The 20,251-nt window shown below is 41.1% G+C and overlaps 1 protein-coding gene across 2 annotated transcripts in view; it reads left to right on the plus strand.

Moving 5' to 3' along the window:
* The window catches only part of WDR7 (WD repeat domain 7), a 340,950-nt gene that overhangs the window by 19,112 nt on the left and 301,587 nt on the right, over positions 1-20,251 (plus strand). For both annotated transcript variants that reach the window (XM_043889509.1, XM_043889510.1), the window contains exons 2-8: positions 3,026-3,197; positions 6,868-6,974; positions 8,844-8,922; positions 12,420-12,594; positions 15,792-15,868; positions 16,727-16,846; positions 18,105-18,250. In XM_043889509.1, the coding sequence (XP_043745444.1) occupies positions 3,039-3,197; positions 6,868-6,974; positions 8,844-8,922; positions 12,420-12,594; positions 15,792-15,868; positions 16,727-16,846; positions 18,105-18,250 (863 nt within the window). In that variant the 5' untranslated portion in view covers positions 3,026-3,038. The remainder of the gene's footprint in view (positions 1-3,025; positions 3,198-6,867; positions 6,975-8,843; positions 8,923-12,419; positions 12,595-15,791; positions 15,869-16,726; positions 16,847-18,104; positions 18,251-20,251) is intronic.

The following is a 20,251-nucleotide window of genomic DNA, read 5'->3' on the forward strand; positions in this document are numbered from 1 at the left end:
TAAATGAGACTTTCTGCTCCCTCCCACTCCACCCAAGACTTGGAATCTTATTCTCCCGTTTCTTTTAATGCCATCTTCCAGTCTGACACCAGGGCCTTTTGATTAATTATTATTTGTGTAGAAATTATTTGTTTCTTCTATATGTTGCTGGGACCACCCTAATCCCAGCAGGAAGACAGATCAGTATCAGTCAGTGATTGTGACCTCTCACTACAGCTTCGTTTCAGGTATTCTTTTATGACTTTTCAAATTTTAAATATTTCACCCAGTAGACACTTTCTGTTTAGATACAGCATTGTGTATAGTTTAAGGTCATTCGGCAGGGTGTATATATCTGGGGGTCAGGACAGGTTAGTTTCTGCAGTCTAATGTCCTTGGAAATACAACAGTGAATTTTGAATTCTGGTTCCCCCTCCTCCCCAGGTTGATTGGACAGAACTTCTTGCCTAATTCCTTGGATGAACAGTTATAGTAGCAGATAAGATGATGTACTAGGATCCTCTGGAAAAGATACAGTAGTACCTTTGTCACGTTATGGGCAATTATTTTCACTTATTTTAAGGGCTGTGAAATGCATTCTTCTTCCAGGTTTCCTTGAGCGCCTTGTCCCTTGAATACTGTCACACACATGTCCCTTAGTCCTGAATCTCTGTATTTGCATTCTCTTCAAGCAGGCAGATGCACTGGGTAGGAGTCCTCACATATCGAGAGAGATGGTGTCCTTTCTTTCTTTTTTACTTTTTGGCCGCATCACATGGCACGCGGGGTCTTTGTTCCCCAGCTGGGGGTTGAACCTCTGTCCCCTGAGTGGAAGTGTGAAGTCCTAACCGCTGGGCTGCCAAGGAAGTCGCTGCTGTTCTTTCTTGATCTCAGCATGTGCTGTTGGTTGCTGTGAGCTTCTGTAGTTGAGAGAAATCTCTGGTGATAGATCTTAAAAATGAATATTGTCACCATGGAGAGATGAACTCCTTCCAGATTCTCTTTCTGAGAAAGTCACTGGTGGATATATTATTCAGCCAGTAACATGCTGTACCCAATTTGTTAAAACAGGCTCAGTGCTTTGTTTCATTTACTAATGTTCAATAGGAATATGGGAATAATTGTTAATGTCCTGGTAGTCTATTAGCTGCTGAACATGGTGCAGAAACAATTTTATAAATACAAAAGGAACTTGGGATTTTCCCCTCAAATGCATACCTTTTACTTGGTGTAGCAAACAGATGGAGTTTGGGGAGAAACAAGTTGATGAAAAAGCTATTTTGTTGTTCAGTTGCTAAGTTGTGTCCAACTCTTTGTGACTCCATGGATTGCAGCACATCAGACTTCCTTGTCCTTCACCGTCTCCCGGAGTTTGCTCAAACTAATGTCCATTGAGTCAGTGATGCAATCCCACCATCTCGTCCTCTGTCATCCCCTTCTCTTCCTGCCTTCAATCTTTCCCAGCATCAGGGTATTTTCTAATGAGTCAGCTTTTCACATCACGGGGCCAAAGTATTGGAGTTTCAGCTTCAGCATCAGTCCTTCTAATGGTTATTCAGGATTGATTTCCTTTAGGGTTGACTGGTTTGATTTCCTTGTAGTCCAAGGGACTCTCAGGAGTCTTCTCGAACACTATAGCATGAAACCCATTAATTTTAACAAAAAATAAAAGATGCAGTATATATAGATTGCATTTGGTAAATATCATTCATAATTTTTTACTTGCCTCATTTTCTTTCCAGGGAGTGGATTTTTGTTTTGGTTTTCATTTGTTTAAAGAGTATAAGTAGTGGATTAAAGAAAAGACTTTTGCTAAATGCAACCAGCAATGAGACCATAGATATTAAAACTAGTTTCTTTCATAGAAAGTGGCTATTCCTTGAAGTGTTTCTGAAAAGTTCCTAGGACAGTCTTAGATTCTACACTGTCTAGGTTATACACATATCTTTTGTTGCCACTTAAAAATCAAGTCAGTCATGGGGTTCCCCGATGGTCCACTGGTTGTCCGTTCCTCACACAGGTTTGATCCCTAGTCTGGGAAGGTTCCACTCGCAGCGGGTCAGCTAAGCCGGTGTGACATGTGACACTGCTAAGGATACCCTGCTGTGGAGGCCACCAGCTGCTCTTAGAGAAACAGAAAGTGGAAGTGAAAGGCGCTCAGCTGTGTGCGACCCCGTGGACTACACAGTCCATGGGATTCTCCAAGCCAGAGTACTGGACTGGGTAGCCTTTCCCCTCTCCAGGGGATCTTCCCCACCCAGGGATCGAACCCAGGTCTCCCGCATTGCAGGCGGATTCTTTACCAGCTGAGCCACAAGAGAAGCCCCAACTAGAGAAAACTCGCACGCAATGAAAGACCCAGTACCTCCAAAAATAATAAATAAATAAATAAGTTAAAAACAGTCAAACCAATCGTTGCCTGGCCCTCGGGGCCGTTAGGTCAGCCTAGCTGGCAGGGCTCTTCTGCAGGTCTGTGAGGTACTGTTCTCCCTGCAGGAGAAGCGGTGAGGGAGGCAGTCAGATGGCTGATGACGAATGCCCGGGCTCCCCGGCTGGTCAGCAGAGCAGGCCCAGGACCCAGGTTCTGTCAGCCCAGACCAGCTGTGAGCTCAGACAGGCCAGACTGAGAGGAGGAGTCTGAGAGCTACCGGTTCACAGGGAGCCCAGTGACAAGGTGCCCTGTGCTAATGGATTAGAATATGTTTCAACTAATAGACCGAAACTTCTCTGGTGGCTCAGACGGTTAAGAGTCTGCCTGCAGGAGACCTGGGTTCCATCCCTGAGCTGGGAAGATCCCTTGGAGAAGGGAATAGCAACCCACTCCAGTATTCTTGCCTGGAGAATCCCATGGATGGAGGAGTGGGCAGGCTACAGTCCACGAGGTCGCAAAGAATCGGACACAGCTGAAGCAACTTAGCATGCACGCACAATGTTTAGAGGAATTTTTGGCACTGAGGAAGTTCAAGTGAGCTTCAAAATAAAAATCTGTGATGTGCTTTAGAGGGAAATACCGTAACATTTACCGTTGCTCTCACTGCATTTCCAGGTTTGCCAGCAGGATGGCAGCAAACAGCCTGGTTCTGCCCATCGTCCTCTGGGGGCGCAGAGCCCCGACGCACTGCATCTCAGCCGTGCTGCTGACGGACGACGGGGCCACCATCGTGACTGGGTGCCATGACGGGCAGATATGTCTCTGGGACCTTTCCGTAGACTTGGACGTGAGTGTTTGAAATGCAGATTGCATTTTTTGCATGCAAAAAAGCTACTTAACAAAAAATAACACAGTTCCAGAATAATTTTGCCTCTGTATTTTCTATGAGATACATTTTGACTGAAATTGGTGTTCAGAATGATTATCAACATTACTCATTAGAGTTGACTTCTGCTGGTTTTTGAGTTGATTTCCAATTATAATAGCTACCCTACCTGGCTTACTATGTTACATTTAAGATTTTTTCAGAAAATTTCTAACCATATTGAAGGAGATTTCCAAAAAGATACTAAAAACAATTTTGAGCCTTCTAAGATCAGTGTCTTGAAGAGAGAAAAACTTTGTAAAAATGTACAATACGTACATTTTTTTGCCTTTATTTTAAAAATCATTCTGTGGTGTTTTTTTGTTTTTTGCCATTCTTTACTGCTGTGTGCTCTGCTCCTGGGCTGTCTCTGTGGACAGACACTCTTTTTCCATATTTTAACCTCCAATCTCTGACAACTTCCCCAGGAATTTTTCTGTAAGGAGGAACAGAGAAGATGGGGTGATAGTTGTCATGGAACATAGAGGCAAAAACGTTGCTTTTATAAGTAAAAGACTTTTTAACAGCTTTATTGAGATCATACAATACACGCTTCGAAGTGTACAATTTAATGATTTTTACTCTGTTCCCAGAGTTGCGCAGCTGTGACCACAGTCAGTTTTAGAACATGTTCATCATCTCAACCACCTGGGTGGTTCAGTGGTTAAGAATCTGTGCTTCCACTGCAGGGGGCTCGGGTTCAATCCCTGGTTGGGGAACTAAGATACCACATACTATGTGGTGTGGCAAAAAAAATGTCAGAGAGAAATTGTAGAAGTAGTATTTCGCGAGTACAGAGAGACATGGAGATACGAGTAAAGGAGGGAACCTGTTAATGAAGGTATTGTCTCCTATAAACAATGTTTTTTTGCTTCCACTACCTGTAAAGCTATAATTTTGGAGAATAAAACTATAATTGCAGGGAATTTTATAATACATGGCAGTAATGAAAGAAGTGAAACATTATGGTAAAAGCTCAGCATTGCCGGCAGATGAAGTTGGCTTGAATCTTGGCTGCTCTAGTGTCTAGCTGTGTGACTTTGGGCAATTGACTCACCTGTCGAATGCCTGCATCTCATCATGTTTAACATGGGGTCAACCGTGCAAGGTTTTGGTAAGGATTCTGTGAGGGAAGTTACATTAAGCAGTTATCAAATGCTTGTACATAGTAAGGATTTATTTATAGCATCGCAGGTAATAGAAAGGAAAAAAAAAACTAAAAGAAAAAAGAAAGGCGTGTGGAATGATGGCTGACTATAGAACTTAGTGCCCTCAAAAAAAAAAAAAAAAAAAAAAAAGAACTAGTGCCCTCAAGGTCCCAGATTGGAGCATTAGTGTTGGTGTTTAGTCTTAAGAACTGTCTCATCACATCTTTTAATTCTAAACGTCACTCCTTGCCACTGATAACTTGATAACTGTCACTTTTGAACTGTGGTCTTTGAGGATAGATTGTTTTTTGATCAGTTGAACAGATTATCTTATATATCTCTGTACCAGTTATATGTGAAATATTTATTAGTTAATAACTGTGACATAAATTTTTCTGGAACATGGTGAGATAAAAATAGAAAGGTATAAATGTAACTATACCACATTTTTACTTTTCCTCTAGTTACGTTGGTACTCATTGTGTGAAGCCTCCAAGTTTGTTTTTTCTCAAAATTGCTTTGGCCATTTGGTGTCTTTAATGGTTCTACACAAATTTCATCAAGGTTTTTTCTTTTTTTTTTTTTTATTATTTTTATTTATTTATTTATTTTTATTAGTTGGAGGCTAATTACTTCACAACATTTCAGTGGGTAGTTTTTTCTATTTCTGTGAAAAACACCATTGGAATTTTGATAGGATTGCATTGACTTTGCAGATTGCTTTGAGTAGTATGGGCCTTTTAACAACATTAATTCTTCCAACCCAAGAATGTGGGGTATCTTTCCACTTATTTATTTTTCCATTTCTTTCATTAGTGTCTTAATAAGTTTCGGAATACAGGTGTTTCACCTCCTTGGTTAAATTTATTTCTAAGTAATTTATTCTTCTTGAGATGCCATTGTAAGTGGGATTGCTTAATTTCTCTGTCTGATAACTTCTTGTTATAGAAACAACAGATTTTTGTATTTTTATTTTGTATCCTGCAACTTTACTTAATTTCTTCATTAGTTTTAATAGTCTTCAGGTTTTTCTACATATAAGGTCATGTCATCTGCAAAGAAAACATTGCTTCTTCCTTTTTAACTTGGTTGCTTTATTTATTAGTTGTTGCTCAATTGCTCTGGCTAAGACCTCCCATATTATGTTGAATCAAAATGTCAAGAGTAATCATCCTTGTCTTGTTCTTGATCTTAGAGAAAAGACTTTTAGTGTTTTCTACTTGGGCTTGTTCCATATGGCCTTTATTATTTTGGGGTACATTCCTTCTCCACCCAATTTGTTGAGAGTTTTTAATCAGGAAAGGATATTGAATTTTGTCAAATGCTTTTATTGCCCTATTGGGATGATTATGTGCTTTTTTTCATTCAGTTATTTTTGTTCATCTTTCTAGATTTTGGTACAGTCAGTTCTAGTTACTCTATTATGACTGAAAATGGAATTTTCTAGCAAAGCCATGTACATTGAAAATAGAACTAACCCTTGGTAAATTTGATTTTCTTGGGAAAAATTCAAAAATTGACCAAAAGCATTTTTTTTCCAGTGGAGGAATATGGAATCTCTGTTTGGAAATGGGGTTGGTTGTATGAGAAAACATTCTAGGCCTATTCTAACCACAAACAATGATGGTATTTTTCTTTCAGTTATAATTATGCAAAATACAACTAAGGTGATTTTGATTCCAAAATTGATAGCGTGAAAGGTATTAATCATTCTCTTTTCTTAAGCTGGGTATTGACTATGTGGTTAGGTATTTTTTATATCTGATACATATGTTATAAATATTATTTGTATGTGTATAAAATGTTAAGAAATATATCCTAAAAGTAGTTAAAGCCCTGATATAACCTAAAGTAATAGCATGCTGTTTGGTACAAAGTAGATGAATTTGGAGGCTGATTGCCAGACTGTTTTAGAATAGTGGGTATTAAGCCATCCTTTCAGAGGCACTGTGGCAGTAAATCATTAGTCTGTGAAGACCATTATTAGTTCCTGATCGTTAACGTTGATCCCAGGTTTTGGTAGGGTGCCTGTTCTCTATGTTTTGTGTTTGGGATGTCAGTCTAGAGGCTCTAAATGTGCTTTCAGATCATGGAAAGTGTTAAAGACAAGTGAGGTGAAATTACTTACTTTATATGTTAATTCACATTCTTAACCTGAAATCTCCGTGCACCGGAGCTTCGTGTTCAAGTCTGCCCGCTCTAAGCCTTGGCCCGCCCCCTCTGTGAGCTGGGCAAGTAACGGCGCCTCTTGGGGTCCCAGCCTCGGCTTTAGAACCGTCGGTGGGGCGATTGTGAGCCCTGGGCTGGTGGGAGTCACTGTTTTGCTGCTCTTAGTTTCTGGTGTCCTGAGCAGTTCTTCTCAAATCTGTATCTGTACATTTATACTGAACATTTAGCAGGATTCCCAAGAACGATCCCTTTAGAAAACATACTGTGTGTTCTAGGTGAATCCCCGAGCGCTGCTGTTCGGTCACACGGCGTCCATCACCTGTCTGTCTAAAGCGTGTGCGTCTGGTGACAGACAGTATATTGTGAGTGCATCTGAGAGTGGGTAAGTATCTTCTCATTCGCTTTTCTCTGCTTAAGTCTTAATGCAAATAGTACCAGTGTATTAGTAAGTAGGGAATTTTATTTTATTTTTTGGGTATCTTTTAAATAAATGTCTCAGTTGTCTCAACATAAAGCTATTTGAAATATGGTTTTCAAAATGAATTTTATCTTTATTAATGATTTTTATAGTACTTTTATTGTAATTTATGATCATGTCTTTGCCTTGCTTTTGAGAGACTCAGAGTACCATAAAAGTTAAAGTATGGTCGTTAATCCCCATGGCATTTTTACTGAGTTGGCAGACAACTTTGAGAGTTTTAAGAAACCTCAGTGTTGCTAGGTTAGCATAAATTTGGAAGATGAAGCCATACAAAAGTTTGATCAGTTATATCAAAGTATGTTAATGCACTAACATAGCTATCCCTAGTCCTAAGTCTCAGATTAGAGGTTGCTTTTGAAGAGTTAGGTCATTGGACAGCAGGTGAAAGGTCTAGAATGTGGGGAATAAAAACTTTTGGGGTGTTTAGAAAATTATATATTTATGTAATATGTTATTGAAGAGAGTCGGGGAACTGAAAGAGAGTTATTTAAGAAATTTTCCCTCCAACCCTCTGTAATTTATGAATTTGGAAAGAACCTTGTGTAACTGAGAAGCAGTATCAGGTAAATTCATATAAGAATGCATATTCTAAACAGATCAAGTGAGTTTCCTTTGAAAAATTTATACCACTTGGGACATAGGAAAGTGAAAGTGAAAGTCGCTCAGTTGTGTCGGACTCTTTGCAACCCCATGGACTGTCCATGGAATTCTCCAGGCCAGAATACTGGAGTGGGTGGCCTTTCCCTTCTCCAGGGGATCTTCCCAACCCAGGGATCGAACCCAGGTCTCCCGCATTGCAGGCAGAGTCTTTACCAGCTGAGCCACCAGGGAAGAACAATGGAGTGGGTATCCTTTCCCTTCTCCAGGGGATCTTCCTGACCGAGGAATCAACCCAGGGTCTCCCACATTGCAGGAGGATTCTTTACCAACTGAGCTATCAGCGAAGCCCTAAGGCATCTTAAAGAATACCCTGATAATAAATGTCAGGATCACTGTATTTTATTAATGTTCTCTTCTGTTAAATAAATCTTCAGTTTATTTCTTTAAAGGACAAGGCATATTGACATTTCTAATTTCGAACATTGTCTCTTTAGTTTGAGATAAAGCTTTTTTCTTTTGGTCAGTCAGTTCAGTAGCTCAGTCGTGTCTGACTCTTTGCGACTCCATGAACTACAGTAAAACTTTTGCAGCAAATGAGGACTCAAAACGGGCATATTGTGTTTAATTTGCAAAGATTTGGAAATCAGTTGACTTTAAGTTTTGTGTTTTGAAGTGCCAAATTTTCTAGCTATGTTGATAATCAATGGAAAGTTGGAATGGTTTAAATTAAACATTTAGTTCTAGTTTTTGTCACCTGCCCTTCATATATCACTTAGGCCTGTGCTCTGCTTAATTATTATCCTTACTTTGAGCTTGTGGGTGAGGGAGCAGCCACTCTGGCACAGAGGTGGGGGAGGAGAGTTCGGGAGGGCCTCCTACCAGTTCCGGCCAGAACCGCTCAGAGACTCCCCCAACTGAAAGGGAACCAGGAAGTGCAGTCCTCCTGGTGTCCAGAAGGGATGTGGACGGGGCGGGGGTGGTTAGGTTGGAGGGGAATTTAAGGCAGCGGCTGGGAGGGCCAGAATTTTTGGTGAACAGCGATAATGACTATATACTGCTTTTTCTGAAATATGTCCGTTTTAATGGAAGATTAATTTTAAACTACCGTGACAAAGTTGAACCGTGCTTTTAAAACTCAGATTTAAAGTCAACTATTATTTTGTTTTATAGGGAGATGTGTCTCTGGGACGTGAGTGATGGCAGATGTATTGAATTTACAAAATTAGCTTGCACACATACTGGCATACAGGTTGGTATTGATTTCTGCAGCCGGCCAACTCGGCACAGATGGGCAGTTTAAAAAATGTTTTTTTTAAAAACATCGAGTCTCTATTTTTATATGAAAAATGGGTGGGAGTGGGTAATGGGACAGGAAGGCTAGAATTGCAGCAGCTGAAGTCTTCTTCGTAAGACAGCACAGTGGGGGAGAAGACCGAGGAGCGGAGAGGTGCTGGCAGGTGTAAGCCAGCCACCGTCGCTGCTGGGGCTGCTCTTGCTCGGTGTCGCAGTTACCCAAGTGGGAGCCCTTTGTTGTTTGGGTAAGCGTTCTACATCCTAAATAATGGAATTCTCTCTTGCTAAAGCCCTTATGATTCCACTCATGACTGACACAATCCATTCAAAATTTTGGTTTTTTCTTTTTTGGCTGCTCTGGGTCTTTTCTAGTCGTGTTCTGCAGGCTCAGTGGTTGAGGCCTATGGGCTTAGTTGCCCCAAGACATGGGGGCTCTTCGTTCCCTGGCCAGGGATTGAACCTCTGATCGCTTCTTTGGAAGGCAGATTCTTAGCCACTGGACCATCAAAGAAGTCTGACACAGTCCACTTTTGGGACGATACCTTTTTCCTTGCTTGTGCACTTGGCTTTGGGTCTGTAAAAGACATGACCTTTTCATATACCTAGCTTAACTCAGGAATTTACAGGAATTTATATCCTCTCGTCTACATTCCTGGTATTCCCCCTTATTCTTTCATAATTGTCAAATTCTGTGTGCTTCAGATTACTCATCATTTACTGCATTGAGTGTTGGGAAAATTGCAGTGTATATAGAAAATGTGATTTATAGTGTTAATGGGGAAGGAGAGGGAGAGGAGGGAACTCAGATTTACAGCAGATATCTAGGCCTTTCTTGTGTAGTGTCTTATTTAGCCCCACCCAAATGCTTATGCATCAGATAGGAGTATACCCTTTTACATGTAAGGAGGCTGATAGTCAGAGTGATTAGATAACTTGCCCCAGTCTCACAGTGAGTCATTCCCGGCACTAGGATCTCAGAACAGCTTTACCTGACTCTGGGGACTCTGTTCTTTCAGTTACATCATACTGCCTCCCTTAAAACAAACAAAATCATTTGTTGAGAAAGAAAACCTTCTGTACTAACACAAATTAGAAAAGCAATGGAAAATGTGTAGAGATGGTTAGTGTGATATAGATCTTTAGTGACTATTGAGCCTTTTAAAAATTGCTTCTTCAATGCTATTGGGGCATATGTTTTTTTGTTTTTCTTTTTAAATTTTTTTTATTAAGACTGTGGTTGATTTACAATGTTGTGTTAGTTTCAGGTGTACGACTTTTTTTCTTTTAATTGCTTGTTATCTTTATTGTTTTGCCATTCACATTTAGCTCTGTGATCCATTTTGGATTTTTTTTTTTTTTTGGCCTCACTGTATGGCTTGTGGAATGTTAGTTCCCTGACCAGGGATTGAACCTGGGCCCTTGGCAGTGAGAGCATGGGGTCCTAACTCCTGGACCGCCAGGGAATTCCTAGGACATACGCTATTTATTTAAAGGGCCTATATTACTTATTTTTTTTTTTTTTACCATATGAAGAGTCATTAAGTTTATAAAGAGAAAAGGGATATTATATCATTTAGATTCATTGACTTTATAGATAATTTAATTGAAAAATTATATATCAGTCATTGGATATAAATATATTGACTGCTGTATAATTTTATGATTTAAAAACTTTTGGTTTACAGTTCAAGAAAAATTAATCAGTATATCTTCAGTGCCTCTTCTTCATCAGATCTGGTACTTAGGCCTTCTGTATTCTGAGTGGCAGTCATCCCTAAGTAGAAGATACTTTTTGACAGATTTGCTAGTGTGTGGCCATTGTTTCCTTTGTGATCCTCATCTTCTCAGGTCTAGAAGCAGGTTGTTCTTCTTTATATGTAGAAATGGTGAACCTTGATGACATTGGCACTTACTGAAATCAGAAGGAAGTGCCAACTTTGGGGGCATCCCTCTTTAATAATTGGAGAACCTTTTTCTCCATTAAAGTAACCTTTTTTTTTTGCCCATCTCAGTGTCTTGGGAGCTGAATTAGCATTTGGAAGATGGTTGGAGTGTACCTTTAAAGCAAAAATGAGAGGCGTTCAGTCGGGCAGGTGTGATAAACTATCCCTGCCCTCAGGACAGAGTGCTCACTCGTGACTGCAGCGCGCCTGTGTTTCCTGGCTGGTGGTGGGGGAGCCCCGCATCCATCCCTCCCTCCTTCCCACCCACCCCATGCCCCCTTCCATGGGCCAAGGCTGCCTGCAGTCACGTGATTGTGTGTGTCCCTGTTAGTCCCCGGGAGACCAGATCCTGTGTCGTGGATCGACCCAAGATCTGGTGGTCCCCGCCTTCTGATAGTCTGCGTTTTACTAGCCCCGCTCTGGGGGTTTTATGGTGCTGCCTGGCGCTTCGTTAATGTGCGCCGTGCTCCATGTGTGTCCTTAGGAAGTGCTCCCAGTACAGGGGACTCCATAGTGGAGAAAATCTTGCCTTCCACTGCTGAGCCCCGAGCAGCGGCTGGGTGGGTGTGGGAGCGGCCTGGACCCAGTTCCTCCCACACCTCCCCAGTGCGGCGTGGTTACAGCACCGTCCTGTGTGTGGTGTCCAGCTTGAACACATGTGATTTTGTATAAGGTCCAATCCCTTGCAAAGTAATAGTCTGGATACTAGAGGTCCCAGACTTCTAAAAATCTCCTAGGGGAATCATTCCACTAAGAGATAACTTATTTATTGATTGTTTGAGGCTAAGGGAAGACAGGTCCTTTGATAAGTCTTATTTTGATAGGCATTTTTTCTCTGCTTTTTGCTTGCTGGAAACCCTTCTTATCCTTTTGAGTTACTCTTGGCATGAGTGGCATCACTGTATTGGTTCTTTCTCTCCTTTTTCTTCCACAAAGTGTAAGTGTGCACTACGAGAATCGTTTATAATGGTTGTCTTGCACTCTAGTCTAAGATAACACTTGGGTTACACAGAATTTACTTGTGATTTTGTTTGAATAGAATCATCCTTGCTTCTAAATTTTATTTGGTTATAACCAGTAATTACAAACCTCTACTCACTGATTCTCACTGCGCTGCCCTTTTGCTTTGATTTGTGCGTGAAGCTGATTTTATTCAGATGCTCTATTAATTCATTCAACAGTTTTATTTTAGGATGCTATAGGGGGACGAAACAGAAGCATTATCATGAATTCTGCTTCAAAATAGTTCAAAAGGGAAGATAAGATGTTAGGAAGGAAATAATTTTTATTAGAGATTTTGTGTATTATTAGCGTAACTTGATGTATGCACATGTGTATCCACAGACACATGTAATATGTACCATATAGTATGTATGTATTGTATGTATAGTAGTATGTACTATGTATCTGGAGATATTACTGGAGAAATTGAGCATCCTACCAAGCTTGGTGAATGTATGTGAATCAAGTATCTTAAGTAAAGAACACTTAAACATTTTTTTCCTTCTAGTTCTACCAGTTCTCTGTTGGAAATCAGAGAGAAGGAAGGCTTCTGTGCCATGGTCATTATCCTGAAATCCTTGTGGTGGATGCCACCAGCCTTGAAGTGTTGTACTCCTTAGTCTCAAAGATCTCTCCAGACTGGATCAGCTCTATGAGTATTATTCGATCCCACCGAACACAAGGTCCGTGTGCCCTTTAGGAATTTCTGCACTATGGTTAGCTTACTATAGAGTTCTATAGTGTATCAAATATTAATAGACTTGGTTATATTGTATTCTTCAATTTAAGAAATAGCGACGCTCATGATTTGTGGTCTGTCTCTACCTCCGTAAAGGAGTCTTTGATTGAACTAAGATTTAAACTATTAGATTATCTCCATTCCGAGGAATAAATCACTAGTTTTTGGCAGTCTTAGAGCATGTCAGGAATTTTCTGAACTGGAAGAAGATCTTAACCCCTTGGAGGTATGTTGGGAGGAACCATAGTTTGTGTATTTCTTGGGCCCACTTTGGTTACTTGCTATGAAGAGGCGTAGGAAGTGTTTCCATTTTATGTGAAGGTAATGAAAAGGGAGGGGACTATACACAATTCAATTTAGTGACTGTTCCTGGTAAGCGCTTGATGTGTAGTTAATGCTCGACAAATATGAGTGTGTTTTCTCCATTTCTGTTGAAACCAGCAGTGACAATTTTGAGAGCAAAAGTAAAGTTGTTCGGGAAAAGGATAGTAATACTGAACATTGAATGTGTGTTCCTGTGTGGCTTTTGGTGTATTCCTGTAAGCCCTTCCTGATGACTTCGTGACCATGTGCTCTGCTGGAAAGGCTGGTCTGTAACTACTGTCACCATCGACATGAGACTTCATGTACAGCATGCTCCCGGCATCGGGCACATGCTTAGCATTTCCGTGTGATAACCGCTTCTCACAGTGCTCGGTGACGTAGCCACTGCCGTTGTAGGACGTGTGGATGAGGAGACGGATGAAGTTTAGCGTGATGGTCTGCACTGAGAGTCACAGAGCAAGCCTGTGGCTTACTGGCACCCAGATGGACCCCAGAGTGGTTGCTTTTACCAGTGGGTTATGTCGTGCCCATTGGTAAACTGCCTTCCCTGGGAGTTTTCCATAGCTTTTTATTCAACGGCCATGCCGCAGATATTTATTAAGCGCCTACTCTTTTCTAGGTACAGAGGATTGAACTACTGGCAGGACTCAAATTCTAGGAAGGGAGGATGATATATAAACAAATGGCAGTTTCGGGGTGTGATGTGTGAAAAGACAGAGAAATAGTACAGAGGCTAGGATTAGCAAAGGCAGTGAAGTGGCTTTGAGGGCAAGTAGGGAGGCTGCCCAGATTCGATGAAGTCTCATCTAGGCTTTGGAAGGTGAAGAGGAGTTTGTCAGACGTGCGGTTGTGATGTTTCTGGCAGAGGAAGTAGTTTGTACACAGGTACATAAAGCCTTGAGGGCTTCCCAGGTGGCGCTAATGGTAAAGAACCCTCCTGCCAGTGCAGGAGACATAAGAGATGTGGGTTCAATCCCTGGGTCAGGAAGATCCCCTGGAGGAGGAAATGGCAACCCACTCCGGTATTCTTGCCTGGAGAATCCCAGGGATGGCGGAGCCTGGCGGGCTATAGTCCATGGGGTTGCATGGAGTTGGACACGGCTGAAGCGACTTAGCATGCACACGTGTAAAGCCTTATGTAGGTATGCATGGGAAATAGCCATCTGTGTAGTATATATGCTTGTATTATGGTCTGAACAGGGTAGAATGCAACTTTAATGGAATATGTTGTGCTGTACATACAGTTCTAAATGTTGTCCGTTTATAATGTTGCTACCATACTTATTTTTAATCCACTTTGCCATATTCTAGTGTGTGGAGATTTGAGAATTTTGGATTTATTGGTATATTGCACTTTTACTGTAATTGACAATTTGTGAGCAGTTCTAGCTTCTTTATACAGTGATCATGGAAATGTAATCAGTGCATTTCAGCGCTTAAACTTGCCAAGGGAACCAGGCATTACAAATAAAGTTTTTACTGAAAGATAGTAAGCAATTCTTTTCAATAACAGTGATGGCTAATCTGTACTGACGGGCCGAGGGCTATACCTGTGGTGCCTTAATTCTCATAACAGCCTATTAAGCTAAGTGCTGTCGTTATGTGTTCATTTATATTTGCCTGCTGCTGCTGCTGCTGCTAAGTCACTTCAGTCGTGTCCGACTCTGTGCGGCCCCATAGACGGCAGCCCACCTGCCGTCCCTGGGATTCTCCAGGCAAGAACACTGGAGTGGGTTGCCATTTCCTTCTCCAATGCATGAAAGTGAAAAGTGAAAGTGAAGTCACTCAGTCTTGTCCACCTCTTCGAGACCCCATGGACTGCAGCCTACCAGGCTCCTCCGTCCATGGGATTTTCCAGGCAAGAGTACTGGAGCGGGTGTCCACTGCCTTCTCTGTTATATTTGCTTATAGATAAGCAAATTGAATTTAAGGTAGGTTTGTTCAGGTATCCACAGTTCAGTGGTTAATTAGTGAAGAAAATGAGATTTTTAACAGTCCCTCCATTGCCCTGGAGCCTACCTTAGTCTGCTGTCTGACGCCCCGCGTCGCAGAGTCGTGAGTATTACTGTGGTGCCGTGATTCCTCCCTCACCCGAAGCTGATGGGATTAGCTTTTATACCTTGTCTTTCCCTTGGTCGTGGTCTATGGAGACAGTGAGGGAGGGAGTGAAGGTCGCTCAGTCGTGTCCGACTCTTTGCGACCCCATGGACTATAGAGTCCATGGGATTCTCCAGGCCAGAACACTGGAGTGGGTAGCCTTTCCCTTCTCCAGGGGATCTTCCCAACCCAGGGATCAAACCCAGGTCTCCCTTATTGCAGGCAGATTCTTTACCAGTTGAGCCACAATAAAATGTCTCAAAGGCAGGTGAGGTAGGTGGGAAGGGAAACGTGTGCCCTGAAGAAACAATATGAATGTGCTTCCTCAAGATAAATAAAAGTGAACTTTGAAGACTAAAGCTTGTTTTTTAATTTTTAAAATTTGTTCTTAAAAAGTTTTTTAAGGTTAATTGTTGACATAGTAATCAAGAATGTTTGAGATTATTAAAGCCTACAAGTTAGAAATAAGAAATCAAGCAGCTAAAAACAGGTTTTCTTTGAATTCCGCATGTTTGATCATCTTTATTAACCTGTGTCTCAAAATCTGGTTTCTGTTATTTCCTAAAACCTAGAATTAGGTTTTCATGCTAATTGTAAAACATGCTATTATTTAGTTTCATTAAAACAAACCGTGGTCCACGTCACTGTTGTGACCACATTACTGTGTAGAAAGCAATCATACTACGCTTGTAACCGGCTGCTTCTTCCTTCTCGGTGCAGAGGACACCGTGGTGGCACTCTCAGTGACGGGCATCCTGAAGGTGTGGATCGTCACCTCGGAAATCAGCGACCTGCAGGTGAGACAAAGGAGGCCGGAAGTGAGTTCTCTGTGTTTGCTCTTGAGAAGTCTACATTGTAGTCACGATAGGCTGCTTCCCTTTCTTGCTTAAAGAGGAAAGAAAAAGCTTTCCTTTTCCGTAGTCTTACTGACATAGTGGAAAAGATTCGCCTAGAATGCTATCTCTGTACATGAATTAGTGTTTTCCCTTTTGATGGTAGACGTCTGCTTTATCAAGGATGCAAAGCAGAGAAACATACTGTACAGGATATGGAGTAGAAAAACACAGAAGAGGGTTTTCCTCAGCTCCTTCTGTTTAAATGGAAAAGATAGTTTGCTTGAGGTGGGGGGGAAAAGCAAACTTCTGCAAAAAGGCTATAAAGTCAGTTTTAGCCCTCTGAGTTCCTTAGACTTGAATTCCTTCTTGCTTTTCATCAGTAAGAAAGGCAGATCAGGTATCTGGCAGGAGATACTAATCTCTTCTGTTAGGGAATTTTTAGACATTGAATCTGGGAGAAACTGGAGGAAATGATGTTTTCTTCATGTTTTTTTTTTTTTAACCTACAAGCTTATGTAAAAAACTGACAGAAATTAAGATTAACTAAAATTTTTAGCATCTGTCATTGCCAGTGATGACACTCTGACTCTCATTGGTCTGTTAATCTTGAGTAGCTTTTGTAGCAAAGATGTTGTGCCCACGTGATTTTAGAGTACATTTTGGCTGCCTTATACTACCTTAGTGCTCGGCATGAGGGGCTAAACTGATGAGGCCATCAAGTGACGCCTTTGTTTTGTTTTGTTTTCTTTATCATTGTGTGATAATTTAAATTGACAATCCTGCCGACCCTAAAGTTTTTACAAATATTTCTCTTTTCAGGATACTGAGCCAATATTTGAGGAGGAATCCAAACCAATTTACTGTCAGAATTGCCAAAGCATCTCTTTCTGTGCGTTCACACAAAGGTCACTTTTGGTGGTGTGCTCCAAGTATTGGAGGGTAAGATAACTGTACATAAGTAAGAAACTGCATTTTTGCTCTTCAAGATTTTGGTTGATCAGCCTTCAAAGATAATTGTAAGGAGAAGCTTGGTGTTAGAATATTTTAAATATTTGGTCTGTTTTTGATATATTCTGAGGTATGGAATTTGGCTACATAATTGCCTTTTTTGATTTGGTTCATAGAATGATTCAGTCAGTGTTTATTCTTAATTTTTCTGTTTTGCTGCCATATTCTTCATTGCCTTGTCAGTACGGCATGGGCAATGGTAGTGAGTTCTGCAAGTTGGGACATATCTTTGTAGGTTATCATTCCCAATTGCCATCCTTTTCTGACATCTCGGAATCAGGAAGGTCTTCTGTCACTTTAGAGCTAACGGTGAAAGGTGCATATTGCTTTTCACATTGCTAGACTTTAATGTTTCCTTAATAGAAAAAGAGCCAGCAAGTTTTGATTACCTGCTATAGTGCCTATCATATTTTCCAAAGCTTTCCATGTATTATTTGGAAATAACAATCTGAGGGGTGGAGAAGACTCTTGAGAGTCCCTTGGACTGCAAGGAGATCTAACCAGTCCATCCTAAACGAAACCAGTCCTGAGTGTTCATTGGAAGGACTGATGTTGAAGCTGAAACTCCAGCACTTTCGCCACCTGATGCGAAGAGCTGACTCATTGGAAAAGACCCTGATGTTGGGAAAGATTGAAGGCAGGAGGAGAAGGGGACGACAGAGGATGAGGTGGTTGGATGGCATCACCGACTCAATGGACATAAGTTTGAGTAAACTCTGGGAGTTGGTGACGGACAGGGAGGCCTGGCGTGCTGTGGTTCATGGGGTTGCAAAGAGTTGGACACAACTGAGTGACTGAACTGAACTTTCTTACTAGAAAAAAAGTAGGAAAAAACTGGGAGTCATCACCGTGCATGCTGGAGGTTGGGTACTTGTCATGTGATGGAGCACCCTTCCCTTTAGCTGAGAAAGACTAAGGATTCCTGTCCGTGTGGATGGAGCACCCCTGACCCTGCTGTCATAGTCTCCTGCCTGCCCGCCGGAGGCTGGGGATGTGTCATGGTTTCCCTGTTGAAGGTGACTGTGCCCCAGGGTTCACTGAAAAAATGTCTTTAACTGAGGTAGCCAACTGTAAAGGCCTGAGGTTATTAAATATGGTTCTAGAAGTTTTTATTTCAGTTAAAATGTTGCTGTGTTTTACTTAAGTGACACCAGCATGGACTTGAACATGAATCTCTTACTCCTCCTAGGTATTTGATGCTGGAGACTACTCCCTGTTATGCTCCGGTCCGAGTGAAAATGGGCAGACGTGGACGGGAGGTGACTTTGTCTCAGCCGATAAAGTCATCATCTGGACTGAAAATGGGCAGAGTTACATTTACAAGCTACCTGCCAGGTACTCAATAAATAATGAGTTAGGACTTTAATCAAAAGCGAGAGATTGCATGATTTCAGTGAGCCCAGGCTCTTGCATCTTCCCATACAAAGAAAAGCACTAAATTCTTTAACTTGAGGTAACTGTTTTCCTTAATTAACAATAATTTTTGATGTTTAGACTACCTGCCCCTTGCTGCAAACTTTTTTATAACTTGGCTTCTCCCCCTCTGCCTCCTCGGAACAGTTCTTTCAGGGTTACTTAAGATGCTGTCTCCAGGGTTTGAAGTCCTAAAAAGTGCCACCAAATAAAATATAACTCTTAAAAAAAGAGAAAGAAGCAAGTGATTACAAATTTGCGATGTAATCTGAAAGTATGGAAATATAGAAAGTATAAATATTTAATTTACTTAAAAAAAACTTGATAACTTAAGTTTGTAATTGTAGTTTCATGTCTAAGCACAATAATTAGGTGGATTTTTTTTTCCATTTATTTTTATTAGTTGGAGGCTAATTACTTTACAGTATTGTAGTGGTTTTTGCCATACATTGACATGAATCAGCCATGGATTTACATGTGTTCCCCATCCCGATCCCCCCTCCCGCCTCCCTCTCCATCCCATCCCTCTGGGTCTTCCCAGTGCACCAGCCCTGAGCACTTGTCCCATGCATCCAGCCTGGGCTGGTGATCTGTTTCACCCTTGATAATATACACGTTTTGATGCTGTTCTCTCGAAACATCCCACCCTCGCCTTCTCCCAGAGTCCTAAAGTCTGTTCTGTACACCTGTGTCTCTTTTTCTGTTTTGCATATAGGGTTATCGTTACCATCTTTCTAAATTCCATATATATGCGTTAGTATACTGTATTGGTCTTTCTCTTTTTGGCTTACTTCACTCTGTATAATGGGCTCCAGTTTCATCCATTTCATTAGAACTGATTCAAATGAATTCTTTTTAACAGCTGAGTAATATTCCATTGTGTATATGTACCACAGCTTCCTTATCCATTCTTCTGCTGATGGGCATCTAGGTTTCTTCCATGTCCTGGCTATTATAAACAGTGCTGCGAAGAACATTGGGGTGCACGTGTCTCTTTCAGATCTGGTTTCCTCAGTGTGCATGCCCAGGAGTGGGATTGCTGGGTCATATGGCAGTTCTATTTCCAATTATTTAAGGAATCTCCACACTGTTTTCCATAGCGGCTGTACTAGTTTGCATTCCCACCAGCAGTGTAAGAAGGTTCCCTTTTCTCCACACCCTCTCCAGCATTTATTGCTTGTAGACTTTTGGATAGTAGCCATCCTGACTGGCGTGTAATGGTACCTCATTGTGGTTTTGATTTGCATTTCTCTGACAATGAGTGATGTTGAGCATGTTTTCATGTGTTTGTTAGCCATCTGTATGTCTTCTTTGGAGAAATGTCTGTTTAGTTCTTTGGCCCATTTTTTGATTGGGTCATTTATTTTTCTGGAATTGAGCTGCAGGAGTTGCTTGTATAATTTTTGAGATTAATCCTTTGTCTGTTGCTTTGTTTGCTATTATTTTCTCCCAATCTGAGGGCTGTCTTTTCACCTTGCTTATAATTTCCTTTGTTGTGCAAAAGCTTTTCAGTTTAATTAGGTCCCATTTGTTTATTTTTGCTTTTATTTCCAATATTCTGGGAGGTGGGTCATAGAGGATCCTGCTGTGATTTATGTCAGAGAGTGTTTTGCCTATGTTCTCCTCTAGGAGTTTTATAGTTTCTGGTCTTACATTTAGATCTTTAATCCATTTTGAGTTTATTTTTGTGTATGGTGTTAGAAAGTGTTCTAGTTTCATTCTTTTACAAGTGGTTGACCAGTTTTCCCAGCACCACTTGTTAAAGAGGTTGTCTTTTTTCCATTGTATATCCTTGCCTCCTTTGTCAAAGATAAGGTGTCCATAGGTTCGTGGATTTATCTCTGGGCTTTCTATTCTGTTCCATTGATCTATATTTCTGTCTTTGTGCCAGTACCATACTGTCTTGATGACTGTGGCTTTGTA

Source organism: Cervus elaphus, chromosome 27 (genome assembly GCF_910594005.1).
Source record: "Cervus elaphus chromosome 27, mCerEla1.1, whole genome shotgun sequence".
In the NCBI taxonomy this organism is placed as follows: Eukaryota; Metazoa; Chordata; class Mammalia; order Artiodactyla; family Cervidae; genus Cervus; species Cervus elaphus.